This window comes from Myodes glareolus, chromosome 13 (assembly GCF_982192425.1).
Source record: "Myodes glareolus chromosome 13, mMyoGla1.1, whole genome shotgun sequence".
NCBI classification, from domain to species: domain Eukaryota; kingdom Metazoa; phylum Chordata; class Mammalia; order Rodentia; family Cricetidae; genus Myodes; species Myodes glareolus.
This window is the reverse complement of record NC_142038.1, coordinates 43,301,443-43,327,464: the sequence shown is the minus strand read 5'-3', so window position 1 is coordinate 43,327,464 and position 26,022 is coordinate 43,301,443. Positions and strand designations below refer to the sequence as shown.

The window sequence follows — 26,022 nt, the reverse complement described above, 5'->3', positions numbered from 1 at the left end:
TACATCAATGGAAATTAAATATTTGTTTAAGAAATGAATTAACCTTTCTAGAAATTCAGTTATTACATATACACACTGTCTTTCAGCCCTAAATCCTTCAATTCCTTTTTATTATAAGCCTGAGGACGTAAATTATTGATACTATTTAACCAAACTTTTCATTAATTATTCAAGCCCAAGCCCAGGTCTAATCAAGAAAGCTTCATAGACAGAAGCTCAAGTGATGAAAAGATTAATGTAGTCTCTCTTGGGTGCATGCCATGGCTAAGGAAGATGGGGCTAGACTTCATAGAGAAGACTCAGGCTTTCTCATGGAAGAGGGACCAATATTTGGTGAAGGGTTAGATCAAGCTATATGGTATCAACTTCAATTAGGCAGATTATGCTTCTGTAGTAGACAATGGATGTTCTACCAGCAACACAGATGAGAAGCAGGATCTTCTCTTAAGTTAAAAGTCTTAAAATTCTCTCAAGTATCATTTCAGATTCTAGAAAAAACCCCATATTATTTTATTTTTGTTCTATTTTCTATCCCCCAAGTTATATTATAGATACTTGATATAGTCAAGCTTCTTTCTGGGATCTAATTTTCTTACCTACAAAACAAAGTCATGTGGGCCAATGAGGTGATTCAGCAGGTGAGAATGCTGGCTGTTCATTCCTATCTACCTGAACTCAATCCCCAGAACCCACAGTAATAGCAGTGAATGGGTTCCCAAAAGTTATCCTCTGACTTCTCCATCTGTGCCATGGTCATACATGCCAGTGCTCAGAACACACACATGTGGGCACACACAAACACACACAGGCACACAAATACACCCATGGGCACACAATCATACACACATGCACACGCACATGGACACACAAGTACACCCATGAACACACAGTCATACACACATGTACACACAGAAATACACACACATGCACAGACACACGTGGACACACACACACACCAACTGAAATGAAAATTTATAATAAAACAAAAGCTTTGGATTAAGAATCACATGAGTCTATCTTGGTTGAACTGTGGTGAAATAGGCTCAGAACTAGAGGATAAATTAGGAACAGAAGAGAGAAACCAAAGCTAGATGATGCTAAGCAGAAAATGGTTCCGTGAATTAGACTTTTGTGCTAATTCAGTTTGTTTGGTATTCAAGCATCACCTATGTCTGTTAATCATTAGATCTGAATATTTTCCCCATCACTGAAGCATCTCTTCCTTTTTAGGATCCGTCAGACTAATACACGCATACGTAGTCAAGGGAGGTGTGAGGAGAGCAGCAACCCAGAAACAATACCTGCTGAAACACCTGCATCTGTGAGTGCATTGACCTTTGGGTTATGGTGGTAGCTGCTGTGGGTTCTGTTTTGGTTCCCTGCAATGGGAAATAAGAATTTGTCTGGCCAGAGACGTCACACTAGTAGGTCATATGACACAAGAATTGCCTAAATTATTACCAGGATGATTAAGTAATTATTGAAGCATGTGGTAATAAGCTTATGCCAATTATAAGATGAGATGGAGGCCAACAGAGGCGGATTGTAACAGCTGGATTGAAACCAATTCTATGTAATGCTTATGTCTTTGCGTATTGCAAAGAATTTAATTTTCCTCAATGCTAAAAGTTGACCTCTTACTTAAATACCCAACAGAATACTTAAACATGTATTACTTATTTTGAAAGTCTCCCTGGTGACTCTATCTGAAATCCCTTTCACAGGTTAGATGACAATGAACTAGAGAAGAGAGAAGCATTTAAATGAAAGCAATGTGGTGTAATACGCTAAACATTGGTTAGTTTTTTGATGTTTTTCATATAGGATATTTCTAGTGAATCACATCAATACTCTTAATATCTCAATGAATTTTTGAAAACATTCGAATATACACTAACTTTAGAATACTTGTCATAACATCTAAGAACTAATGGCATCTATAATTATTGTCATCATCATCATCATTATCAACCCAAAGATGGAATTTAAGAAAATTTCTAAAGTTTGAACTTAGAAGAAAAAGAAATATGGACATGGCTGTTACTTAATTTGAATAAATAAGTTAGTTTTACTAAATTTATTTCAAGAAAGTTATTTATATCTAATATATAATATTCCGGTACTGATACTAGAAATATTTGTTATTACACTCCATTATGATACCACGTAAAACTTGGGCACAGAATTGGTAAATATTCCACTTTATTTGTAAATAATTAATCAACTGTGTTGCCTTGTGAGGGAAAAACAGTTTGGGAGGTTTCTGGTTTTAGGTGAACAGTGGGAAGACACATTGCGATTGGTTGAGACCTGGAACTTTCCATCTCCTTCCCATGAAAATTTGCAACTCATTTCCTTACTCTAGGCCTTTATACACATACAAAAGAAGGTTTAGCCAGTTCTAGTCAACAGTTGTTTGCTAGTTTTGTATCCAAATCCTTAGTGTCTTACATCTCACTTTATTGGATGAATATACTCTTTTCTCTCTTTATAATCCCACTTAAGTATACATCTTAGGACAAAGTGACCTTAGTAATTTTCTGAAAGTTCAATTTAATAGAATGGCCTTGGACCACACTTCCCTGTAACTCTCATTCTGTGTAGGTAACTTGACAAAAACTTCTTCGTGGAACTTACCTGTAGATTATACAAAAATAGATTTCTTTAAGTAATGAAGGATTGTGCCAGAGGCAAGACCTAAATTAGAAGGTCATTAAATTCTTGTGTACAGTCTCCTTATCTATGAGATGCCATGAATGACAGCACTTGCTATTATGAGGAAACATGCAATCCGTCGCAGAGTTAAACCATGTTTGTTGGTGTGTTCACCTCAACTTTTGGTGCATAGAAGATGCTCAGGTAATAACCATGACAGCATATAGAATGTGAGCATGATTCAGTATTGTGAGGTTTGGTACAGACCACCTCCCTGTAGTTTCAATGAGTTTTAGCATCTAATCTATCTATCTCCTTTTCCAGGAAAAATGAAAAAATCATTGGTGAAAGTCGCAAGGAGAAAGCTATGCCTCGATTCTGAACTGCCTACCTTCACCATCTGTGTATATAAAGAATTCTTCATTTGTCTTTTTACTATAGAAAACAACACAGAGCTGTTGGTATTGGACTCGCTGGTTCTTAGTATTTCCACCTCTTTCCTTCTAGACTCAGTGATCTGAGGACGTGGAGACCTCTCCACCCAGTCTGTGCCCTGGAAATCTGATCACAATGTTGCCTGCCCAACTGCCCGTTTAATAAAAGTAGAAACTCAGCAGAACATCCTTTTGAGGATTTGTTTCTCACTGCTAGGTCATAGGAATTTTTTAAAATAGAAGCTGGATATATGGTGCCCTTTGTCTTATACTGGCAGACAAGTTGCTGCCATTGTTGGGAATAAGTCCCTAGAATGAGAAGGGGTACAATATGGGCTCTCAGGCAGCCAATACTTGTATGAAGCTGTCTGCCACCATATCAGACCGTTTTCCTAGTATCTGTATTTCCATAAATACCATAAATCGATTTTTATAAGTCCTATAATTGAAGCAATCCAGTAATTTCTCATATCTAATTGTTTACCTCTTGATTTTTTTTTTAATTTTGAGGTTATACCATGGCTTACTACCTACAGTCTGAGAAAGACTAAGAAATTGAAACCACAATATATGCAAATCTCTAGAATGGCAATCTCCAGCAAAAATGTTATATGAGCCACTGACATAATTTAAATTTTTAGTAGTTAACAAAATAACCAAGTAAAATTAATTCTAATTATTTTATCTCTCTCCATATATCAATTAAGCTAATATACATATTTTATTTAATAAAGCACTGATATTGATGTGTATTTTCCACTGTTCGTACATCTAGTTTGAGCCAGTCATGTTTCAAATGGTCGGTGGCCATATGTAGCTGGAGGTGGCTACAGTGAACAATGGAGCAATACCTTGCAGCAACAGACATGGGCCAACTGAGGCGAAAATAACATATTAGAGGGGTGGCTTGAGACAACTTGTGGCTCCAGGCTCTCTACTGAGACTCTGTTATTCTCAGAATATAGTTGCTGGTGTTCCATGGTAGCAGTAGGTGCCAGATTCACTCCAAGACTCTAGGCTGAGGCAGGACTTACTCCAGAAAGTACACAGAGAAGCTTGTGTGTCTCCAGCTGCTCTTGGCGACAGGAAAAGAAAATGTTCAGCGTGTGACTGACCTGCTTAGACCTAAAAAGCTAATTTTGTATTTTCTCTCTGCCCTTTTGTTTTTATAAATAAATCTCTACTAAGCCAAATATAATGGGATATTATAATTGTTGTTCTTCGAAACTGAATGAAAATTAGTCAGTCCCCATGCTGCAGTTTCCTGTGTCGTCAAGAAAGAAGAAAGAAGATAATAGCCATTGGCCAAGTGTTGCTGGGACTGTTTTCCTGGGGACTCTGCTGGGGCTAGGATAAATTCAGAGTTTCTCTGACATGTCACCTTCTTGATCATAATCAAGAAATCTGGAAATTCTGTTTTCATGAGCTTTGGAGAAACAGGTGTTTGTCATGATGTTTTTAATAATGTGTTGATGTCTATACAAGAAATCCTTTATATTCCATTTTGTGCTTTTTAAATACAATATTCATGAAAACTCCTTGATTTATCCAACCCTTTACAGTCATCACAAAACTTGGTTTCATTTCAATTCATTAAGAATATTGCATGACATACATGTATAGATCTAATCTACATGGGAAGCAGAAAAAGACAAGATCTCCTGAGTAAGTTGGGAGCATGGGGACCTTGGGGGAGGGTTGAAGGGAAGAGGAGAGGCAGGGATGGGAGCAGAGAAAAATGTTGAGCTCAATAAAAATCAATTTAAAAAAAGAATACTGCATAAAACTGCATTTGACCTACCTGTAAGCTGTATGTGAGGCACAAATAAGTTTAGAATTTAAGCCTAAATCTTTTTTATTTAATTTTTTTCATTTACATACCAACCCCACCTCCCCACCCTCCTCTTCCCATCCCCCATTCACTCTTCAAAATGGGTAAAGCCTCCCTTAGGGAGTCAATAAAGTTTGGCATACCAAGTTGAGGAAGCACCTCTTGATACCTCCCCACTGTATCAAGGCTGAGCAAGGTATCCCACCATAGGGAATGGGCTCCAAAAAGTCAATTCATGCACCTGGGGTAAGTCCTGATCCACTGCCAGACCCTGAGTAACAAATCGAGCCATATAACTATCACCCTCATTTAGAGGGCCTAGAGCCATTCATGTTCTCCATCTATCAATACAGTGTCTGTGAGCTCCCACTAGCTAGGGTCAGCTATCTGTGGTTTCCCCACCATGATCTTGACTGCCCCCTGCTCATATGATTACTCCTCCCTCTCTTCAACTGAACTCTAGTAGCTCAGTCTAATGCTGGGTTGTGAGTCACTGCATCTGCTTCCATCAGTTACTAGATTTTAGTTCTGTCATGCCAATGAGGCTAGTCACTTATCTGGCTAGGCGAGGGCCCAATCAGGCACTCTCTCCTCTCCGCTATTGCTAGGAGTCGTAGTTAGGATCCTCCTTGTGGATTCCTAGGAATTTCCTAAGCACCAGGTTTCTCCCAAACCCCATAACAGCAACAATTAATAAATGGTACCTCCTGAAACTTAGAAATTTCTGTAAGGCAAAGGACACAGTCAACATTACAAAATGGCAGTCTACAGAATGGGAAAATATCTTAACCAACCCCACATCAAACAGAGGTCTGATCTCCAAAATATAGAAAGAACACAAGAAATGGGTCATCAAAAGAACAAATACCCCAATCAAAAAATGGAGTACTGACCTAAACAGAGAACTCTCAACAGAAGAATCTAAAATGGCTGAAAGAAACTTAAGGAAATGCTCAACATCCTTAGTCATTGGAGAAATGCAAATCTAAACAACTCTGAGATTTCATCTTACACCTGTAAGAATGGCCAAGATCAAAAACACTGATGACAACTTATGCTGGAGAGGTTATGGGGTAAAGGGAACACTGCTGCATTGCTGTTGGGAGTGCAAGCTGGTACAGCCTCTTTGGATATCTGTATGGCGATTTCTCAGAAAATTAGGAAACAACTTTCCTCGAGACCCAGCAATACCACTTTTGGGTACATATCCAAAGGATACTCAATTGTACCCCAAGGACATGTGCTCAACTATGTTCATAGCACCATTGTTTCATAGCCAGAATGTGGAAATAATCTACATGGCCCTCAACTGAAAAGAATGGATAAGGAAAATGTACATTTTCACAATGGAGTACTACACAGCAAAGAAAAATATTGACATCTTGAAATTTTCCAGCAAATGGATGGATGGAGCTAGAAAACTTCATTTTGAGTGAGGAAACCCAGACCCAGAATGACATTTATGTTCTCATTCATAAGTGGATTTTAAATATAAAGCAAATAAAGTCAGCCTATAAATCACAATCTTGGACAACCTAGACTGTTAGACAATATTGAGAACACTAAGAGAGACATACATTGATTTAATCTACATGATAAGTAGTAAAAAATAAGCTCTCCTGAGTAAATTGGGAGCATGGGAACCATGGGAGAGGGTTGAGAAAAGGAGAAGAGAGGCAGGGAGGGGAGCAGAGAAAAATGTTTAGCTCAATAAAATCAATAAAGAAAACAAACAAAAAACCATAAACTATCACATTTAAGTTGGGTAGGACAAATAATTTGAAGGAAAAAAAAGCACAAGAATCAGAGATGCACTCCTCCACACACTCAGGAATTCCGTAAAAACACTAAGCTGGAAGCCATACTATAAGCTCAGAGGACCTTGTGCAGACCTGTGTCGTCTCTGTGCTTGCTGCTTCAGCCTCTGTGAGGTCCTTTGAACTTTGCTCATGTTGACTTAGAGGGTCTGTTTCTCCTGGTCTCCTCCCTCCTTCTGACTCTCACATTCTTTCTGCTTTATCTTCTCTGAGGTTACCTGAGCCTCGAGGGGAGGGATTTGATGGAGACATCAAAATCAAATTTAGGGCTGGGTGTTTGAAGTTCTCTCCTGCTCTGTGTAATGTCTAGTTGTGGGTCTCTATATTTGTTCCCATTTCTTGCAGGAGGAAGCTTCTCTGATGACAGCAGTACTAGGCATTGTTCTATGAGTATAACCAAATATGATTGGATGTAGAAGGTGGGAGGTTCACATGCTTATAGATAGCAATAGAGAAACCCAAGTTGTTAAACACACATGCTTGCCAGGCAGTGGTGGTGCATGCCTTTAATCCCAATACTTGGGAGGCAGAGGCAGGAGGATCTCTGTGAGTTTGAGGCCAGCCTGATCTACAAAAGCTAGTTCCGGGACAGGCTCCAAAGCTACAAGAACCCTGTCTTGACAAACAAAACCAAAACAAACAAACAAACAAAAAACCCACACATGCTCTTCTCTTCAAAGAAAGGGATCTGTGTACCTGTTTTCCATCCAGAAGACTGGGAATGAATGTGTTAATAACCTCATAATCATCGTTATCCTATGGAGCCATCTGGCACTGGAATGTCCTTTATCCTGAGCATTGTTTCTCAGCTAATAGAGCCCATTCTTGTGGAAGAGGTTACATTTACTTTGTAAAAGACATATACTTTTCAAGGGAGTTTAGATGTAGTCATGCCTTAGCCTTTATTGTGATAGTTGTCACGAGGAAACTTTTTTCAAAGTCGTATTGTGCTTAAATATGTAAAATAAATAGCGAAATAAATAAATAAATAAATAAATAAATAAGCGAGCTTGCTGCTTGGGGTCAGACTCCAGAAATTTGAACCACCCAGTCTAAGTAAGTCTTCCTAAACCAGGTTTCCTCTTGCCACCTATGGTTCATTTCTCTTCAGGCAGTGAAGCTTGCAAGACCCTCACAATTAGGAGTCATGCTACCAATACATTTTTTTTCATTTTTTAGGTCAGTATTATTTGATTTTATCCTAGATCCCTGGTCACTCAAGTGATGTTGGTAAGGTTTCCATCTTGTTGAATGGGCCTTAAGTCAAATCAGTTTTTGTTTGGCCTTAGCCTATCTTGCAGACAGAACTCCATTGGAGATCAAAGTGTTGGTGAAGGTGGTTTAGTGTTTATGTTTTTCTTTTGATAGCATGCAGAGTACCTTCCCGTACCAAAGATATTGGAACATAGGGATAAAGGCTCTATGTAGGCACTAGCTGAACATGTTTGTTGGGTCCACGGGAGTTGTGCAAAGATGGGGACAGACCACCAAATCAGCAGCAAGCTTTATTCCAGGAAAAAAATAAAAACTTAAAAAAATAAATCCCCATGGGGCACAAAAAGCTTATCAACTAGCTGAGGTCACAGCCAGAGAACTTGTAAAGCTGTGGCACAGGACAGTTTTCAAACTCCTCCTTTTATAGCAAGCATTAGGCAATAACAAAAGAATTTTTACAATCTCAAGGTAAAACTCAGATACAAATTGCCCTTCTTTGCAATTTCCATTAACAGTGTTTCTCAGTTAAATTAGTGTTTGTATTTAGTCATTTGTTTTCTCCTGGCATTCCTTGATAGTGTTTACCAAGGCTCTGCACCTTCCCTGACACTGCCAGCTTTTAGAAGCTATAAAGGCAAGATTAGGATGCCTTAGTCTGTGGATTCTGAGAGAACTCAGTAGAGTTTATGTTATACTTCATAGGCTAACACAGGCTAACAGACTGGAAACAAAAACAAAATCCATCTTTCTGCTGCATACAAGAAACACACCTCAACTTCAAAGACAGACATTGTCTCAGAGTAAAGGATTGGGAAAAAATTTTCCAATCAAATGGATCTAAGAAACAAGCTGGTGTAGCTATCTTAATAGCTAACAAAATAGACTTCACACTAAAATCAATCAAAAGAGACAAAGAAGGACATTTCATTATTAGTCACAGAAAAAAAACCTATCAAGAGGAAATCTCAGTATTGAACATCTATGCCCAAATACAAGGGCATCCTCATATGTAAAAGAAACACTTCTAAGGCTTAAATCATACATTAAACCCCCCAAACTAATAGTGGGAGACTTCAACCCCCCACTTTAACCACTGGATAGGTCTACCAGACAGAAATTTCACAGAGGAATAAGGGAACTAACAGATGTTATGATTCAAATGGACTTAGTAGACATCTATAGAACATTCTATCCCAACATAAAAGAATATACCTTCTTCTCAGCACCTCATGGAATCTTCACAAAGACTGACCACATCCTCAGTGACAAAACAAACTTGAACAGGTACAAAAAAATTGGATTAGTTCCTTGTATCTTATCAGATCACCATGGCTTAAAATTAGAATTCAACAGCAACACTAATTCCAGAAAGCCCACAAACACATGGAAATTAAACAATGTTCATCAAAAGCATCAATGGATCAAGGAAGAAACAAAGGGAGAAATTAAAGACTTCAATAAAAATGACCATACAACATACCCAGATTTATGGAACACAATGAAAGCAGTGTTAAGAGGAAAGTTCATAGCATTAGATGTCTACATAAAGAAGCTGGAAAAATCCTACACTGGTGAATTAACAGAACATTTGAAAACTTTAGAACAAACAGAAGCAAACTCACCCAGGAGACTAAATGACAGGAAATGATCAAATTGAGAGCTGAAATCAGCAAAATAAAAGCAAAGAAACAATATAAATGGGCTGAGAAAGAAATCAGAGAAACATCACCCTTCACAATAGTCACAAATAGCACAAAATATCTTGGAGTAACTCTAAGCAAATAGTGGAAGTCTTGTATGGCAAGAACTTTAAATCTTTGAAGAAAGAAATTGAAGAAGACACCAGAAAGTGGAAAAATCTCCCATGCTCTTGGGTAGGCAGAATTAACATAGTAAAAATGGCAATCTTACCAAAAGCAATCTACAGATTCAATACAATGCTCATCAAAATCTCAGCAAAAGGTAGCAGTGCCGAGGAGTTCTACCTGGAGAGGTGAGTGGGAGCTAGCCTGGGAGGCCAGCCCAGGAAGGGAGCACAGCCCCCCCCCCCTCAGCTTCTGTGGCAGGGTCTTCCATGTTTCACCGGACCCCTCCCTGCCCCCACTGCCTCTGCACTCTTGTCTCCTGGGCCCTGGGAAGGCCAGCTATCCCAGCTGCAGTGCTGAGGAGCTCTATCCAGAGAGTGCTGAGGAGTTCTATCCAGAGAGTGCAGAGGATTTTCATCCAGAGAGATGGAGATGGGCAGGCGCCAATGCAAGAATTCCTCCAACAACCTGAAAGGCAACACGACATCTCCAGAATCCAGGGAGCACGAAATGAAAAGAATTGAACACCCTACTCCAAAAGAAATAGAAGAAATCGACTCTAAGCAGATCTATATGAAAATAATAGAGGAACATAAACAGGAGGTGAAAACCTGCCATAAAGAAATGGAAGATAAGTATAACAAAAAAGATTGAGGAAATGAGTAAAGAAATGGAAGAGAAATATACCAAAAAGTTTGAAGAAATGAGTAAATCCGTAAATGAAATTCTGGGAAACCAAGAAAAAACAATCAAACAGGTAATGGAAACAGTTCAAGATTTGAAAACTGAAATGGAGTCAATGAAGAAATCACAAACCAAGGGCCGGCTGGCTATGGAAAATCTAGGTAAACGAACAGAGACTTCAGAAACAAGCATAACCAACAGAATACAAGAGACAGAAGAAAGAATCTCAGATTCTGAGGACACCATAGAGAAATTAAACGCTCTGACCAAAGAAAACAGGAAATCCAACAAATTCTCATCACAAAACATTCAAGAATTGTGGGACACAATAAAAAACCAAATCTAAGAATAATAGGGATTGAAGAAGGAGAAGAATGGCAGATCAAAGGCCCAGAAAATATATTCAACAAAATTATAGAAGAAAACTTTCCTAATCTAAAGAACGATATTCCTATGAAGGTGCAAGAAGCATACAGAACACCGAATAGACTGGATCAGAAAAAAAACATCCCCTCGCCATATAATAATCAAAACACAAAACATGCAGATTAAAGAAAGAATATTAAGAGCTGCAAAGGAAAAAGGTCAAGTAACTTATAAAGGTAAACCTATCAGGCTTACACCGGACTTCTCTATGGAAACCATGAAAGCCAGAAGATTCTGGATAGAAGTACTGCAGAAACTAAGAGACCATGGATGCAAGCCCAGACTACTATACCCAGCCAAGCTATCATTCACTATCAACGGAGAAAACAAAATATTCCAGGATAAAAATAAATTTAAACAATTCGTAGCCACAAATCCAACCTTACAGAAAGTAATAGAAGGAAAATTGCAACCCAAGGAATCCAACATTGCCATCACTACCTACAATAACCCAGACATCTAGCGACCCTTCACAACCACAACTCAAAGAAGAGAAACACACAAACTCTACTACACACACACACACAAGAAAAAGTAATAACCGGAATCAACAACCACTGGTCATTAATATCACTTAATATTAATGGACTCAACTCACCTTTAGGCACAGACTAAGAGATTGGATACAAAAACAGGATCCAACATTCTGCTGTTTACAAGAAACACACCTCAAACACAAAGATAGACATCTACTCAGAGTAAAGGGTTGGGAAAAGGTTTTCCAAGCAAACGGACCTAAGAAACAAGCTGGTGTGGCCATTCTAATATCTAACAAAATTGACTTCAAACTAAAATCAATCAGAAGAGATGGAGATGGACATTTCATACTCATAACGGGAACAATTCATCAGGAGGAAGTCTCAATCCTGAATATCTATGCCCCTAATATAAAAGCACCCACTTAAGTAAAAGAAAAACTTTTAAAACTCAAAGCAGTCATCAAACCACACACACTAATAGTAGGAGACTTCAACACACCTCTCTCACCAAAGGACAGGTCAATCAAACAGAAACTCAACAGAGAAATAAGATAATTACTAGAGGTAATGAATCAAATGGACTTAACAGATATCTATAGAACATTCCACCCAAATAGAAAAGAATATACCTTCTTCTCTGCAGCTCATGGAACCATCTCAAAAATTGACTACATACTCGGTAACAAAGCAAACTTCCACAGATACAAAAAAATATTAGTAACCACCTGTGTCTTGTCGGATCACCACGGTATAAAGTTAGAATTCAATAACAATTCGAACACCAGAAAGCCTACAAACGCGTGGAAGTTGAACAGTCAACTACTTAATCATCCCTGGGTCAAGGAAGAAATAAAGAAAGAAATTAAAGTCTTCCTTGAATTTAATCAAAATAAAGACACAACATACTCAAACCTATGGGACACAATGAAAGCAGTGCTAAGAGGAAAGTTCATAGCACTAAGTGTACATTTAAAGAAAAAGGAGAAAGCACATATTGGAGTCTTAACAGCACACCTAAAAACTCTGGAAAAAAGAGAAGCAGACTCTCCCAGGAGGAGTAGAAGACTGGAAATAATCAAACTGAGGGCTGAAATCAACAAAATAGAAACACAGAAAACAATCCAAAAAATCAACAAAACAAAAAGTTGGTTCTTGGAGAAAATCAACAAGATTGACAAACCCCTAGCCAAACTAATCAAAAGGCAGAGAGAGAGCACTCAAATTAATAAGATCAGAAATGAAAAGGGGGACATAACAACAGACACAGAGGAAATTCAGAGAATCATTAGATCTTACTACCAAAGTTTATATGCCACAAAGTTGGAAAATGTACAAGAAATGGATTGGTTTTTAGATAAATACCATTTACCAAAGTTAAATCAAGACCAGGTGAACAATCTAAATAGACCTGTTAGTCGGGAAGAATTAGAAGCTGTTATCAAAAACCTCCCGACCAAAAAAAGCCCATGGCCAGATGGTTTCAATGCAGAATTCTACCAGAACTTCCAAGAAGAGCGGATACCTATACTCCTTAAGGTATTTCACAATATAGAAACAGAAGAGTCATTGCCAAACTCTTTTTATGAAGCTACAGTTACCCTGATACAAAAACCACATAAAGACACAACCAAGAAAGATAATTACAGGCCAATCTCACTCATGAACATTGACGCAAAAATTCTCAACAAAATCCTGGCAAACCGATTCCAAGAACACATTAGAAAAATTATCCATTATGATCAAGTAGGCTTCATTCCAGAGATGCAGGGCTGGTTCAACATACGCAAATCTATAAATGTAATCCATCATATAAATAAACTGAAAGAAAAAAAACCCATATGATCATTTCATTGGATGCTGAAAAAGCATTTGACAAAACCCAACATCCCTTTATGATAAAGGTGTTGAAGAGATTGGGGATACAAGGATCATACCTAAATATAATAAAAGCTATTTACAGCAAGCCAACAGCTAACATTAAACTGAACGGAGAGAAACTCAAAGCCATTCCATTGAAATCAGAAACAAGACAAGACTGTCCACTCTCCCTATACCTCTTCAATATAGTGCTAGAAGTTCTAGCAATAGCAATACGACAACATAAGGGGATCAAGGGGATTCAAATTGGAAAATAAGAAATTAAACTCTCGTTATTTGCAAACGATAAGATAGCATACAAGAGCGACCCCAAAAACTCTACCAAAGAACTCCTACAGCTGATAAACACCTTTAGTAATGTGGCAGGATACAAGATCAACTCCAAAAAATCAGTTGCCCTCCTATACACAAAGGATAAAGAAGCAGGGAGGGAAATCAGAGAAACTTCACCTTTCACGATAGCCACAAATAGCATAAGATATCTTGGGATAACTCTGACCAAGGAAGTGAAAGTCCTATTTGACAAGAACTTTAAGTCTTTGAAGAAAGAAATAGAGGAGGATACCAGAAAATGGAAAGATCTCCCTTGCTCTTGGATTGGGAGGATCAACATAGTAAAAATGGCAATTCTACCAAAAGCAATCTATAGATTCAATGCAATCCCCATCAAAATCCCATCAAACTTCTTCACAGACCTTGAGAGAACAATAATCAAGTTTATATGGAAAAACAAAAAACCCAGGATAGCCAGAACAATCTTATATAATAAAGGAACTTCTGGAGGCATTACCATCCCTGACTTCAAACTCTATTACACAGCTACAGTATTGAAAACAGCTTGGTATTGGCATAACAACAGAGAAGTCGACCTATGGAATCAAATAGAAGACCCAGATATTAAGCCACAAACCTATGAACACTTAATTTTCGACAAGGGGGCAATGGAAGAAGGAAAGCATCTTTAACAAATGGTGCTGGCATAACTGGATGTCAACCTGTGGAAGAATGAAAGTAGATCCATATCTATCACCATACACAAAAATCAAGTCCAAATGGATTAAAGACATCAACATTAATTGGACCACTTTGAACCAGATAGAAGAGAAAGTGGAAAATAGTCTACAAGATATAGGCACAAGAGGCCACTTCCTAAGTAGAACCCCAGTAGCACAGACAATAAGAGAATCAATGAATAAATGGGACCTCCTGAAACTGAGAAGATTCTGTAAAGCAAAGAACACCGTCAGTAAGACAAAAAGGCTACCTTCTGACTTGGAGAAGATCTTCACCAACCCCTCATCAGACAAAGGTCTGATCTCCAAAATATACAAAGAACTCAAGAAACTAGACAATAAAACTCTAATTAACCCAATTAAAAAATGGGGTGCTGATCTGAATAGAGAATTCTCAACAGAAGAACTTCGAATGGCCAAAAGACACTTAAGGTCATGCTCAACATCCTTAGCGATCAGAGAAATGCAAATCAAAACAACTATGAGATACCATTTTACGCCGGTCAGATTAGCTAAAGTCAAAAACACCAATGATAGCCTATGCTGGAGAGGATGTGAAGAGAGGGGAACTCTCATCCATTGTTGGTGGGAATGCAAACTTGTGCAGCCACTGTGGAAATCAGTGTGGCGGTTTCTCAGGAAACTGGGAGTCAATCTCCCTCAAGACCCAGCAATTCCACTCTTGGGAATATACCCAAGAGATGCCCTATCATACCACAAAAGCATTTGTTCAACTATGTTCATAGCAGCACTATTTGTAATAGCCAGAACCTGGAAGCAGCCTAGGTGCCCCTCAATAGAAGAATGGTTAAAAAAGGTGTGGAACATATATACACTAGAGTTTTACTCAGCGGTAAAAAACAATGACATCTTGAATTTTGCATGCAAATGGATGGACATAGAAAACGCTTTACTGAGTGAGGTAAGCCAGACCCAAAAAGAGGAATATGGTATGTATTCACTCATAAGTGGATTCTAGCCATAATTAAAGGTCTTTGAGCCTATTATTCGAGATCCTAGAGAAGCTAAATAAGAAGGTGAACCTGAAGAAAATCATGTACTTATCCTCCTGGAGATTGGAAATAGACAAGAATCCCAGGTAACCTCGGGTGCATGGGGGGGGTGGGAGGGTTGTTGGATGGGGAGAGGGTTAGAGAGAAGGGAGTAGGGGAGGAATGGGGAAAACTCGGGGGACTGAGATAGGGGGAGGGAGGAAGGATGGATATGGGATCAGGGAAGAATGTATCTCAACTAAGGGAGTCATTTTAGGGTTTGCAAGAGACTTGATTATAAGTGGGATCCCAGGTCCAAGGAGAGATCCCCAGATTGTTCTCTGGACAGAGGAGAGGGTGCCTGAACCGGCCTTGGCCTATAACCATATTGATGAAGATTTTGCTTATCACCATAGATTCTTCATCCGACGATGGATGGCGATACAGACGGAAACCCACATTGGAGCACCGGACTGAGCCCCCCATGGTCCAGATGAGGAGCAGAAGGGGGAAGAACATGAAGAAAAAACTCAGGACCGCAAGGGGTGCGATCACCCACTGATACAAGGGTACTGGTCTGATGAGAGTTCGCCAAGGCCAGTTGGACTGGGACTGAACGAGCATGTGATCCAACCAGATTTTCTGAATGTGGCCGGATTCTCTGAATGTGGCTGGCCTGGAGTCTTTCTGAAAAGCCATTGATAATGACACTGGGACTTGTTTCCTCTGTATATACTGGATTTTTGGGATCCAGTCTGTTTGGATACTCACCTTCCTGGACCTGGAGGGAGGGGGGAGGAACTTGGACTTCCCACGGGGCTGGAAGCCCTGACTGCTCTTAGGGATGGAGAGGGAGGAGGAGGGGGAGGGGGGAGTGGGAGAGTGTTAGGAGGAGGGGCGGAAATGGAAACTTTCATAATTTAATAAACTTTGAAAAAAAAAGAAAAAAAATCTCAGCAAAATTCTTCACTACCTCAGAAAAACAGTACTCAGCTTCATATGGAAAAGCAAAAAACCAAGGATAGCCAAAACAATTCTGTACAATAAAAGAACTTCTGGAGGCATCACAATCCCTGACTTCAAACTCTACTACAGAGCTACAGTACTGAAAACAGTCTAGAATTGGCGTAAAACAGAAAGGAGGATCAATGGAACCGAATCAAAGACTCGGATATTAATCCACACACCTACAAACACCTGATTCTTGCCAAGAAAGCAAAAAATATCAAGTGAAAAAAAGAAAGCATATGTAACAAATGATGCTGGCATAACTGAATATCAGTATGTAGAAGAATGAAAAGAGATCCATATCTATCACCATGCCCAAAACTCAGGTTCAAATAGATCAAAGACCACAACATAAAGCCAGCCACATTGAACCTCATAGAAGAGAAAGTGGAAAGTACACTTGAACGCATTGGCACAGGAGACCACTTCCTAAATATGGACACTGAGAGAAACAATTAAGAGCTAGGGTCCTCCTTGTGGATTCCTGGGAATTTCTCCCTAACCCCATAACAGCAACAATTAATAAATGGTACCTCCTGAAACTTAGAAATTTCAGTAAGACAAAGGACACAGTCAATAAGACAAAACGGCAATCTACAGAATGGGAAAAGATCCTCACCAACCCCACATCTGATCAAAGGGCTGATCTCCAAAATATATAAGGAACTCAAGAAACTATACACCAAAATACCAAGCAATCCAATTAAAAATGGAATACAGATCGAAACAAAGAATTTTCAGCAGAAGAAACTCAAAATGGCCAAAAGACATTCAAGAGATTTCTCAACATCTTTAGCCATCAAGGAAATGCAAATCAAAATGACTCTGAGATACCATTTTACATATATCAGAATAGCTAAAATCAAAAACACTGGTCACAGCTTATACTTGAGAGGCTATGGAATAAGAGGAACACTCCTCCATTGCTGGTAGGAATTCAAATTTGTGTAGCCACTTTGCAGGCAAAAGGATAGAACTAGAAAATAATAATAATAAAAATACATCCTGAGTGAAGTAACCCAGACACAGAAAGACAAACACAGTATATACTCACTCATAAGTGGATATTAGAGGTAAAGCAAAGGATAACCAGGCTACAATCCACAACCCCAGAGAAGCTAGTTAAAAAGAACTTAAGAGGGACACACACGGGAGGGGGTGATGAAGGGAAAGCAGTTACGATTTCCTAGGTAAACTGGAAGGAGGGTGGAAAGAAGGGGGATGGGAAATGGGAACATGAGGAAATTTTAACCACCAAGGTATCTCATTATCTAGGAAAAGTGATTCAGAATGTCAAAAGAAAGTTAACAAAGACAGAAATCTAAAACACTCTGGTCCCTCACATAAATAAGTAAAAAAGATAGATAGATAGATAGATAGATAGATAGATAGATAGATAGATAGATAGATGGATGGATGGATGGATGGATGGATGGATGGATGGATGGATGGATGGATGGGTGGGTGGGTGGGTGGGTGGGTGGGTGGGTGGGTGGGTGGGTGGGTGGGTGGATGGATGGATGGATGGATAGATAGATAGATAGATAGATAGATAGATAGATAGATAGATAGATAGATAGATAGATAACCAACAACCTGTATTTACAGCAGTAGAAAGTGAGCCAAATTTGGGATGTGAGGCTTCAGTGTCCCTGGTATAGAGGGATGCAGCAGCAGACAGGTGTACCTCCCTTATTCTTTGCTTGTAGCGTGTGTTCTCTCTGATACCTTTCATTTCACTTAATAACAAGCAGACCTGGGATCCTTTGCACCTGCTAATAGGAAATAATCAACTATAACATTTATGAATATTAGTGTTTGCTTGAAACTAAGAAAAGTAACTGTAAAGCTTGAATGTGTATCCTACGCTGGTGAAGTATAACATAAACTCTACTGAGTTCTCTCAGAATTCACAGACTAAGACACCCTAATCTTGCCCTTATAGTTTCTAAAAGCTGGCCGTGTCAGGGAAGGTGCAGAGCCTTGGTAAACACTATCTATGTTAGCCTGTGTCTTTTTATAGGTGAGTTGAGTTTTTTTATATTAAGAGATATTAATGACAAGTGATTGCTATGTCCTGTTAATTTAGTTCTTTTGGTAGTGATATTATTTTGTGTTTATCTACTCTTTGGAATTTGCTGTTGTGAGATCATCAATTGTTTGTGTTTTTCTTCATGTAGCCAACTTTCTTGGGTTGGGGTTTTACTTCTAGTACTTTGTGTAGGGCTGGGTTTGTGGCTAGGTATTGTTAAATCTGGTTTTGTCATAGAATATTTTGTATTGTCCTTCTATGGTGATTGAAAGTTTTACTGGGTATAATAATCTGGGCTGACATCTGTGGTCTCTTAATGTCTGCATAATGCTTGATCAGGACCTTCTGGCTTTCATTGTCTCCATTGAGAAGTCAGGTGTAAATCTGAGAGGTGTACCCACTGCTGATGGCATCTGTGGATCTCTGCATCACCAATCAGTGCTACAGCCTTCCCTACCTTAGGTGTTTCTTTGCTGTTGTTGTTTTGTTTTGTTTCGTTTTTATTAATTCTGCCTGAGAAGTCTTAACTGTTGGGGAATGTGTACTGTGTTTGGCTATGCTCCTTCCAAGTACAGCAGGCACATTTACACGCTACCCTGGCTGCCCTATCCAGGAATCAGTTCTCAGCTGTCCAGTCCTTTCAACATCCCCTGCTGAGATCTGACCTTGACCTAAGAATCACGTTGGATCTACCAAGGCCTGCTCAGACCAGCACACGATGCCCCAGTGCTTTTTTCTACGCAGATACTGTCCTCTCAGAAGGCCCCAACACTGGAGCTTTAAAGAAGAGGTACCAGCCAAAAGGGAGCTCGTTAACTTAGTCTCCTCCTTGTAAGGTGGGTCAACTATAGCATGGGGCATGAAAGAAGAGGAGGGAAGCTGATGTAATTTGGACTGATGGCTTTTACCGTTGCTGCCCCATTCCTGAAGAATTAGAGAAGATGATAGGGTAAGACAGTTATGAGCTTAGCAAGACCTTGGTGCCAAGTTGTTTCAAGCACAGGCAAGACAGAAACTCTGGATCTGCTGCTAACTCCAACTGTCATAGAGAGACAGTGTTCTCTAGAGACAGTGTTAGGTAGGTCTTGGAAATTAGAACTGGGTTGCCCTGATATGGCCACATGATGTTTGGTTTTCTTTGTTTGCTTACTTGCTTGCTTGCTTCTCAGTATCCCAGAACACCCCTAACGAGTTTAATATTCAGTCAGAAGATTCTCGACACAGTCAAGTCTGGTGATTGTGTCACTGATATTATATTGATTCAAAGTCCCCACCTCTACTTCATGAGAGAATAGAGATTTCCTTCCCCCTTTTTCTCCAGTAATGTCTAGAAATCTCTAGTGGCCCCATTTTGGTTGGTTTTTCATCTTTAAAAAAATAAATGTGAATGGAATTGGAGGTAAGGAGTGTCTTTCTCAAGAGATGTAAAAATGTCCCCATACTAAACTAACATAATTGTACACACAGAATAGTAACTTCTGCTCCTCTTAAGTTTCCTGAGTACTCACAGATCTGTCACTGAACTCAATAATTGCACTCTTTTGAGCTTTTAGATTATTATTCAAAGTTCAATTTTTCCCATATATTTATTCTTGAAGTGGTGTGGAACAGGTTGTTAAAGTGGAGTGTGCAGTGGGTTGGTTGTCTTTCAGCAGCTGTCTTAGCATTCTGATGATGTCTCCTGGGGTGATTGTAGCACAAGGTGGTGTCCTGAGCCGGCATCTCAGAACAGCATCCTAAGGCCGTACCAGAAGGAAAAAATGGTCAAATATTTCCAGGTACTGTGGTTGTTTTTGTTCTTCATCATGCTACAACTGGTGCTCCTATCTGGTAAGTAATTTCGCTTTTTTCCATCAGATATACAAAGTTTTGTGAGTGTTAACAATGTAATTCTCAAGTAAATGTTTTGAATTAAAATGACTGTAATGAAGCATGTATATGAATATAGGTCCAAACACCTCCATACATGCTTGGCCACACATACATGCTTAGAGAAACAGTGGGTCAGACTCTGGGCCAGAGAGTTGAAGTTTTTGGTTTTCCTGTATATGATATGCATGTTGGGGGACCTAGAGCATAGGGTCAAGGGGACTCTGATATTCAGGAAGGTAGTGAGTAAAAGTGACCAGCAGGATATCTTTATGCAATGTTTGAAATGCCTCCCAGTGATCCCCAGTGGCTGAGAATCCCTGTGGTCTCTCTAGAGCACAGATCATGCTGGGAATCACAAGGAGAATCGCATTCTGGGTTTTTCACACATCTATCACAAATTACTGAGCTCAAGAAGGTGTCGTTTCCCTTCCTGCAAAATGCAGGGTGCAAACCACAAAAAAAATTATAAAGTCCTGACCTTTCCCCTTTCTCAGCTGCCTACTATACCAATCCTCTCCAGCTTGGCAAGTATTAATCAAGGAAAGCATTTGATGTTCTGGAATGGCAACTTCCCTAACAGTGATGTACTGTTCCCCTCTGCTGGTGATTTACAGGAGCCAAGTGCCGGTTCATATCTTAAAGGGAATGAAAAAATAAATAAAAGAAATATTATTTTCAGTTACTTCAAAATTGCATAGTAAGAAATTGGAGCTTTTTTTCAAGTCAGTAGATTAGACTATGATTTATTAGGAATTAAAGTCTGTAACATATTTATGTATTCTCTAGTTCCAGGTGCTCGAGTTTGGTGGCCCCCACATGGAGTTATTAAGGTAATTCCCTACTAGGTTTTTCTAGGACTCAGATTTGAATACAATTTTTCAAAGATTCTTAAAATAAATTGTGTATGAGTGTTTCACCTGTTTCTATGCAAGTGTATTATACATTGCCAGGTGACCACAGGAGCCAGAAATGTGCACTGAACCTTCTGGAGCTGGAGTTACCAATTATTGTAAGCTTTCAGAAGGTGCTTGGAACTGAATCTTGCTCCTTTGCCAGCTGCAAGTGAGCAGCAAGTGCTTTTAAACACTGAGCTATTGCTCTCCAGGTTCTGAATCAAACGTTTTAGTTTTTTTTTTTTTAGAGTGAGATTGAAATATTTATTTAGGGGGTTATGGATGAGAAAGGGGAAGGTAACAGAGATAGAAAGAGAGAGGGAGAGGGAGAGAAAGAAAGAGAGAGAGAAAAAGAGGAGAGAGACAGAGAAGGGCCCAAGAGAGAGAGATGCGGGCACATGCCAAGAGCATGTTTTAGTTTTTTAATTTTATTTATCTATTCTTTGAAAATTTCATGCAGGTACATTATGTGTCTTCATTTCGTCTACTTCTGCTCCCTTTCTAACTTCCCCTACTAACTTCCTAATGTTTTTGGTTTTTTTTCTTCAAAATTCACTAAAACTACTGGTGCTCATGGATACATAGGTTCATAGATTGCCCCTGTTCCAGTGAAGCTTAGTTTGTTTCTTTTTTTAAAAAAAAAACATTATTTCAAAAGTTTACCAAGACAATAAAACCTATAAAATTCTTTGAGGTCTATTCAGATGAAGGTTACAGGTCCACCATTCATTAGGGTCTACAATAGAGTGATCTAAACTGGGAACCAAGCCAAATATAGACACACATACACACACGCACACACCCAGAGAGAGAGAGAAAGAGAGAGAGAGAGACAGAGAAAGAGACAGACAGACAGAAAGAGAGACAAAGACAGAGACAAGAATATCCCACGGTGTCTGGAAACTCTTTCTGAATTCTAACACTTTCCAGTTGCTAGCCATGAGGAGTTCTAAGACCCATGAACATGAGTGTCCACAAAGTCCCTGCTCTGGAGGAGTTGTGCTTCTGTGGAGAGAATAGACAGAACACATTCTCTAGGTTGAAAATATGGAAAACAGTAATCTCTTGTATTCTGGAAACAGAAAAATGTATAGGAATCTCTGAGCAGAGGCTCCAATTACGTCTGCAGCTTGTGTTTCAGTCAAACAGAAGAGTGTTTTTTCCTTTTTGTCTATCTTGCCCAAACTTGTGTGTATTGTGGGTCCACCAAATGTTTGATTAGTGAAAGAAAGGATAAATTAAAGGTTATTTCTTTTGTGTTTTTGTAGATTTGCTGCAGGTCATTCTTTCACTTTAGATGTACTTGTGATTTAAGCTTTGTTTCCTTCATGAATTTAGATGTTTTCTTTTCCCTCACTGTAGCTTACCAGGGGAGCTCCTGACCACAAGACATGATACTTATCAGACCACAAAACAATACTTATCAGAAGAGATGTACATAGATTCCAGTGTCCTTGCTTTATGCAGATAGACTAGGAGAGCCTTGTGACACTTGAATGTGGTTGTGACTTGCTTAGATGCTATTAGTGCAGTCTCCAAGTGACCTGGTTTTTTAGTATGGTTCTAATTATACCTTTTCCTGCTCAATTTCAGATCAAGTGTCCTTATAAGAAAGTAAATTTGAGCTGGTTCAATAAAACAGTGGATCCATGTCCAGGCTTAAAGCAACCCATCTGTGGCACCAATTTTGTAACCTACGATAACCCCTGCATCTTATGTCTTGAGAGCTTGTGAGTGCTCTGTGGGGGCAGGGGTGGGGAAAAGAACTAAGACTAAGCTTGTTAGTTGTGATTTCTATCAACCCTACATCCAGCAGCCATGAACATGGTCTTCTTTTCCCATTTGCGGAGATAGCAAACAGCCTCTCCTTAGAAGAGCCATAGTATCAGAAGGACTACTGGCGTATAAGGTGGACCCATTAGACAGAACAGTGCCTGCTGAGTTTTTTTCTCTGAGTCCTGATATTCCCATGTTAGATGGATTCCCTGCAGAAATTCTGAAACACCTCCAATCCTCACCATTTCGATTTTTAGAACAAATTTTACTCTTATCTTCTGTTAGATATTTTATGCTGCTTCTATGTCTATAACTTTCAACTATAATAGCGGGACAGCAGAAGTTGGTCCACTGCCTGTAATGGATGACTCAGATCCTTGTATTTACATGACGGGAAATCGGTCATTTGGCACCTAGATTGCAATGCCATGGAGAGTTCAGCTTTGATCTATGTGAGGCAGGATAGTCTACAAGAAGAAAACCATTCCTGCGGTGTCAGATTGGAGCCCTTCCACTAGTAACCCTTTAAGAATCGTGTGCAGGAGCAAAAGAGACTACACAAAGCCTGAATCATCCCCGTAGTTACTAATCCAGCAGCAGGGAGAGACTGGTGCACAAATAGCTGAGGGCACTTACACCTCATATATCCCAAACTCAGGCCCAATTGGACAAATTAGTTCCCAAAGGTCGTCCGTAGCTTCAGGGGCAAATGCCCTGGCCTTTGGTCTAAGCAGTTCCCTTTGTAGACTGTCTCTTAGTTCCCCAAAGTAAAATGTCTTAATGAAATAATTATTATGCCTCCCTTTAGGAAGTCTCGTGGGAAAATTAGATTTTATCACGATGGAAGGTGTTAGGTGAGTGAATTTAGGTATCTTCCATTCCTGACCAGCACAACCACTTCCTTCTCATGATTTACACCCCCCCAACTTTGCCTTTCCTTGCATAGATTCTTGATGACAAAGGCCTGTTAGAAGTTGATCCCTCCGGAGTCCTTCTGTGTTTTCCTTAATATATAAACTATTCTGGCCTGGAGATGGAGCTCACTGGTAAATCACAGTCTCATAGGTTGGAGGACCCTGGGATCAATCCTGATCACTACCAATAAATAAACAAACGTTCCTTAACATCTTGGCTTGTGTCTTGGATCTATGTCCTCTATTGGTGTGGGAGAATTGTCTGTATTCTGTCAATCATATTTTAATAAAATGCTGATTGGCCAGGCAGGCAGTATAGGCGGGAAAGCCAGACAGGAAGTAGGGCTGGAGCAATGAGACTGGGAATATTCTAGCAAGCAGGAAGCTCCCTCTCCACTCCTGCGCAAACCACTGAAGCAGCAACATGTAAGCTGACAGCTGAAAAAGGTACCAAGCCATATGGCTAACATAGATGAGAATAATGGGTTAATATAAGCTATAAGAGTTAACAAGAAACCTGAGCTAATGGGCCAATCAGTTTATAATCTTATGGAGTCCTGTATGTGATTTTCCTTGGGGTATGCCGGTTGTGGGGTACCAGGTGGGACAGAAACCCCAACAAGCCAGCCCCTCATGTTACAACCGGCCCTCGTGCTACAAATGGCACCCAGATGTGGATAACTGCATCCACAGAAAGCCTGAGAAAGCTTGGGAAAAAATAGAGTCAAGCATGTTTTGTTGGTAGCAGCAATTTCTTGGGTCTGCTCTGCTTGCTAGAAGAAAGCAAGCACTCTCATCTAAGAGAGGCTTCCTGACTCAGTTTTAGCTGCAAAACCCTGCAGCTCTTTTAAGAGGTCCTATCACGAGACACTTAAATGGTCTTGATGAAAAGCTGAACGCATGCTTTTTGGTTTTCAGCCGTAGCAGGAAAAAAGCTGTGCTGTTTTAAAATGCTGGCTGTCCTGCCAGAGCAAACTCTGACATTTTCAGGCAGGCAGTCTGACTAAGTGTGGTCTGTGAGCAGAATGCTGCAGCTTGCTTGCTTGCAGGGACCTTGAAACGCCATAGAGTTGTGGCAATAAGAATGGCTACAGCTGGTACCTCTGCCATGAAGCCGGAAAACTAAGGAATGGGCTGGATCCAGTCATCAAAGCCACGGCTTTGATCTCCTTAAAGATTCATGTAGTCAGAAAAAGAGAGAGAGATACAATAAAGAGAGGCTCAAAGACAAAGAAAACCTCTAAATGGTTTACTGTGTGTTAAAAATATATGCAAGACAAAAGTTAAAGTTCTTAAAGTAAAAAAAAGAAAGAGAGTAGTTGGGTGTGGTGGTATACACCTTTAATCCCAACACGAGGGAGGCAGAGGTAGATTGACCTCTGTGACCTCAAGGTGTGGTAGCACACACCTTTAATCCCAGCACTGGGGAAGCAGAGACAGAGGTATCTCTGTGAGTTCAAGGACAGCCTGGTCTACAAAGTTATTCCAGGACAAAGATATACAGAGAACCTGTCTCAAAAAGTTAAAAGTAAAAATAAAAGAAATAGAGGTTGAAATAAAGCCGCACAAAGATGGAAAATACACAGAGAATCTTGATACTGTATGCTATTATGCTCTCTTTTAATTGTTTGAATGCTGAGGAAGGAGCAACAGTCGCCAAAAGACATTTGCTTATAAATGCTGCAGAACTAATCTAAGATAGGTATTTTGAAAATACCTTGGCTTCAAAATTGAAGTCAAAAGGTATGTTACTTTCGAGAAGAGATTTTGCTTTTGTTTCCACAGAAAATGAGAGGCTGTGGATTCATTCTGAGTTAAGAAAAATCAGGTTCGAAAAAGGAAGACAACCTGAGAAATCTCCAATAGGAACAGATGGCCCAGATGACAGAGTTCTACATCCAGAACAGATTCAAAACTGCTGCCTGAGATGATCAAGACTCACAGGATACTCCAGTCAGGACTTGATTATAACTCTAAATTTTCTTTAGGTCCCCATAAGATCATCAGTGCCCCCAACCAGCAGAAAGTAGCCTGAAATACTACGCCCACATTCCCAACAAATGGATTATGGGTATTTTCCTTTGTTTAAAAAAAAGAAGAGAGAGAGAAATGGTGTGGGAGAATTGTCTGTATTCTGTCAATCATATTTTAATAAAACACTGATTGGCCAGGCAGGCAGTATAGGCGGGAAAGCCAGACAGGAAGTAGGGGTGGAACAAAGAGACTGGGAGTATTCTAGCAAGCAAGAAGCTCCCTTGCCATTCCTGTGCAGATCACCGAAGAGACAGCATGTAACCT

At 39.6% G+C, this 26,022-nt stretch overlaps 2 protein-coding genes across 2 annotated transcripts in view; both read left to right on the top strand.

Moving 5' to 3' along the window:
- Spink5 (serine peptidase inhibitor Kazal type 5) overlaps positions 1 to 4,287 on the top strand; it is a 59,876-nt gene extending 55,589 nt beyond the window's left edge. The window contains exons 31-32 of the mRNA XM_085699914.2: positions 1,231 to 1,321; positions 2,980 to 4,287. Of these exons, the coding sequence (XP_085556040.2) occupies positions 1,231 to 1,321; positions 2,980 to 2,988 (100 nt within the window). The 3' untranslated portion in view covers positions 2,989 to 4,287. The remainder of the gene's footprint in view (positions 1 to 1,230; positions 1,322 to 2,979) is intronic.
- A 15,742-nt stretch (positions 4,288 to 20,029) lies between these two features.
- Positions 20,030 to 23,664, top strand: Spink14 (serine peptidase inhibitor Kazal type 14 (putative)). The gene is made up of 4 exons (XM_048419260.3): positions 20,030 to 20,099; positions 20,928 to 20,971; positions 22,628 to 22,764; positions 23,619 to 23,664. Exons 1-4 carry the CDS (start codon positions 20,030 to 20,032, stop codon positions 23,662 to 23,664), a joined length of 297 nt encoding a protein of 98 aa, XP_048275217.3.
- Positions 23,665 to 26,022: the final 2,358 nt, after the last annotated feature.

Excerpts from the sequence above, each read along its gene's own strand:
- Spink14 (XM_048419260.3), top strand. The coding sequence starts at position 20,030 with ATGGTCAAATATTTCCAGGTACTGTGGTTGTTTTTGTTCTTCATCATG. Across the intron at positions 20,100-20,927 it reads ACAACTGGTGCTCCTATCTG|TTCCAGGTGCTCGAGTTTGG; the intron begins GTAAGTAATTTC and ends TGTATTCTCTAG. Across the intron at positions 20,972-22,627 it reads CCCCACATGGAGTTATTAAG|ATCAAGTGTCCTTATAAGAA; the intron begins GTAATTCCCTAC and ends GCTCAATTTCAG.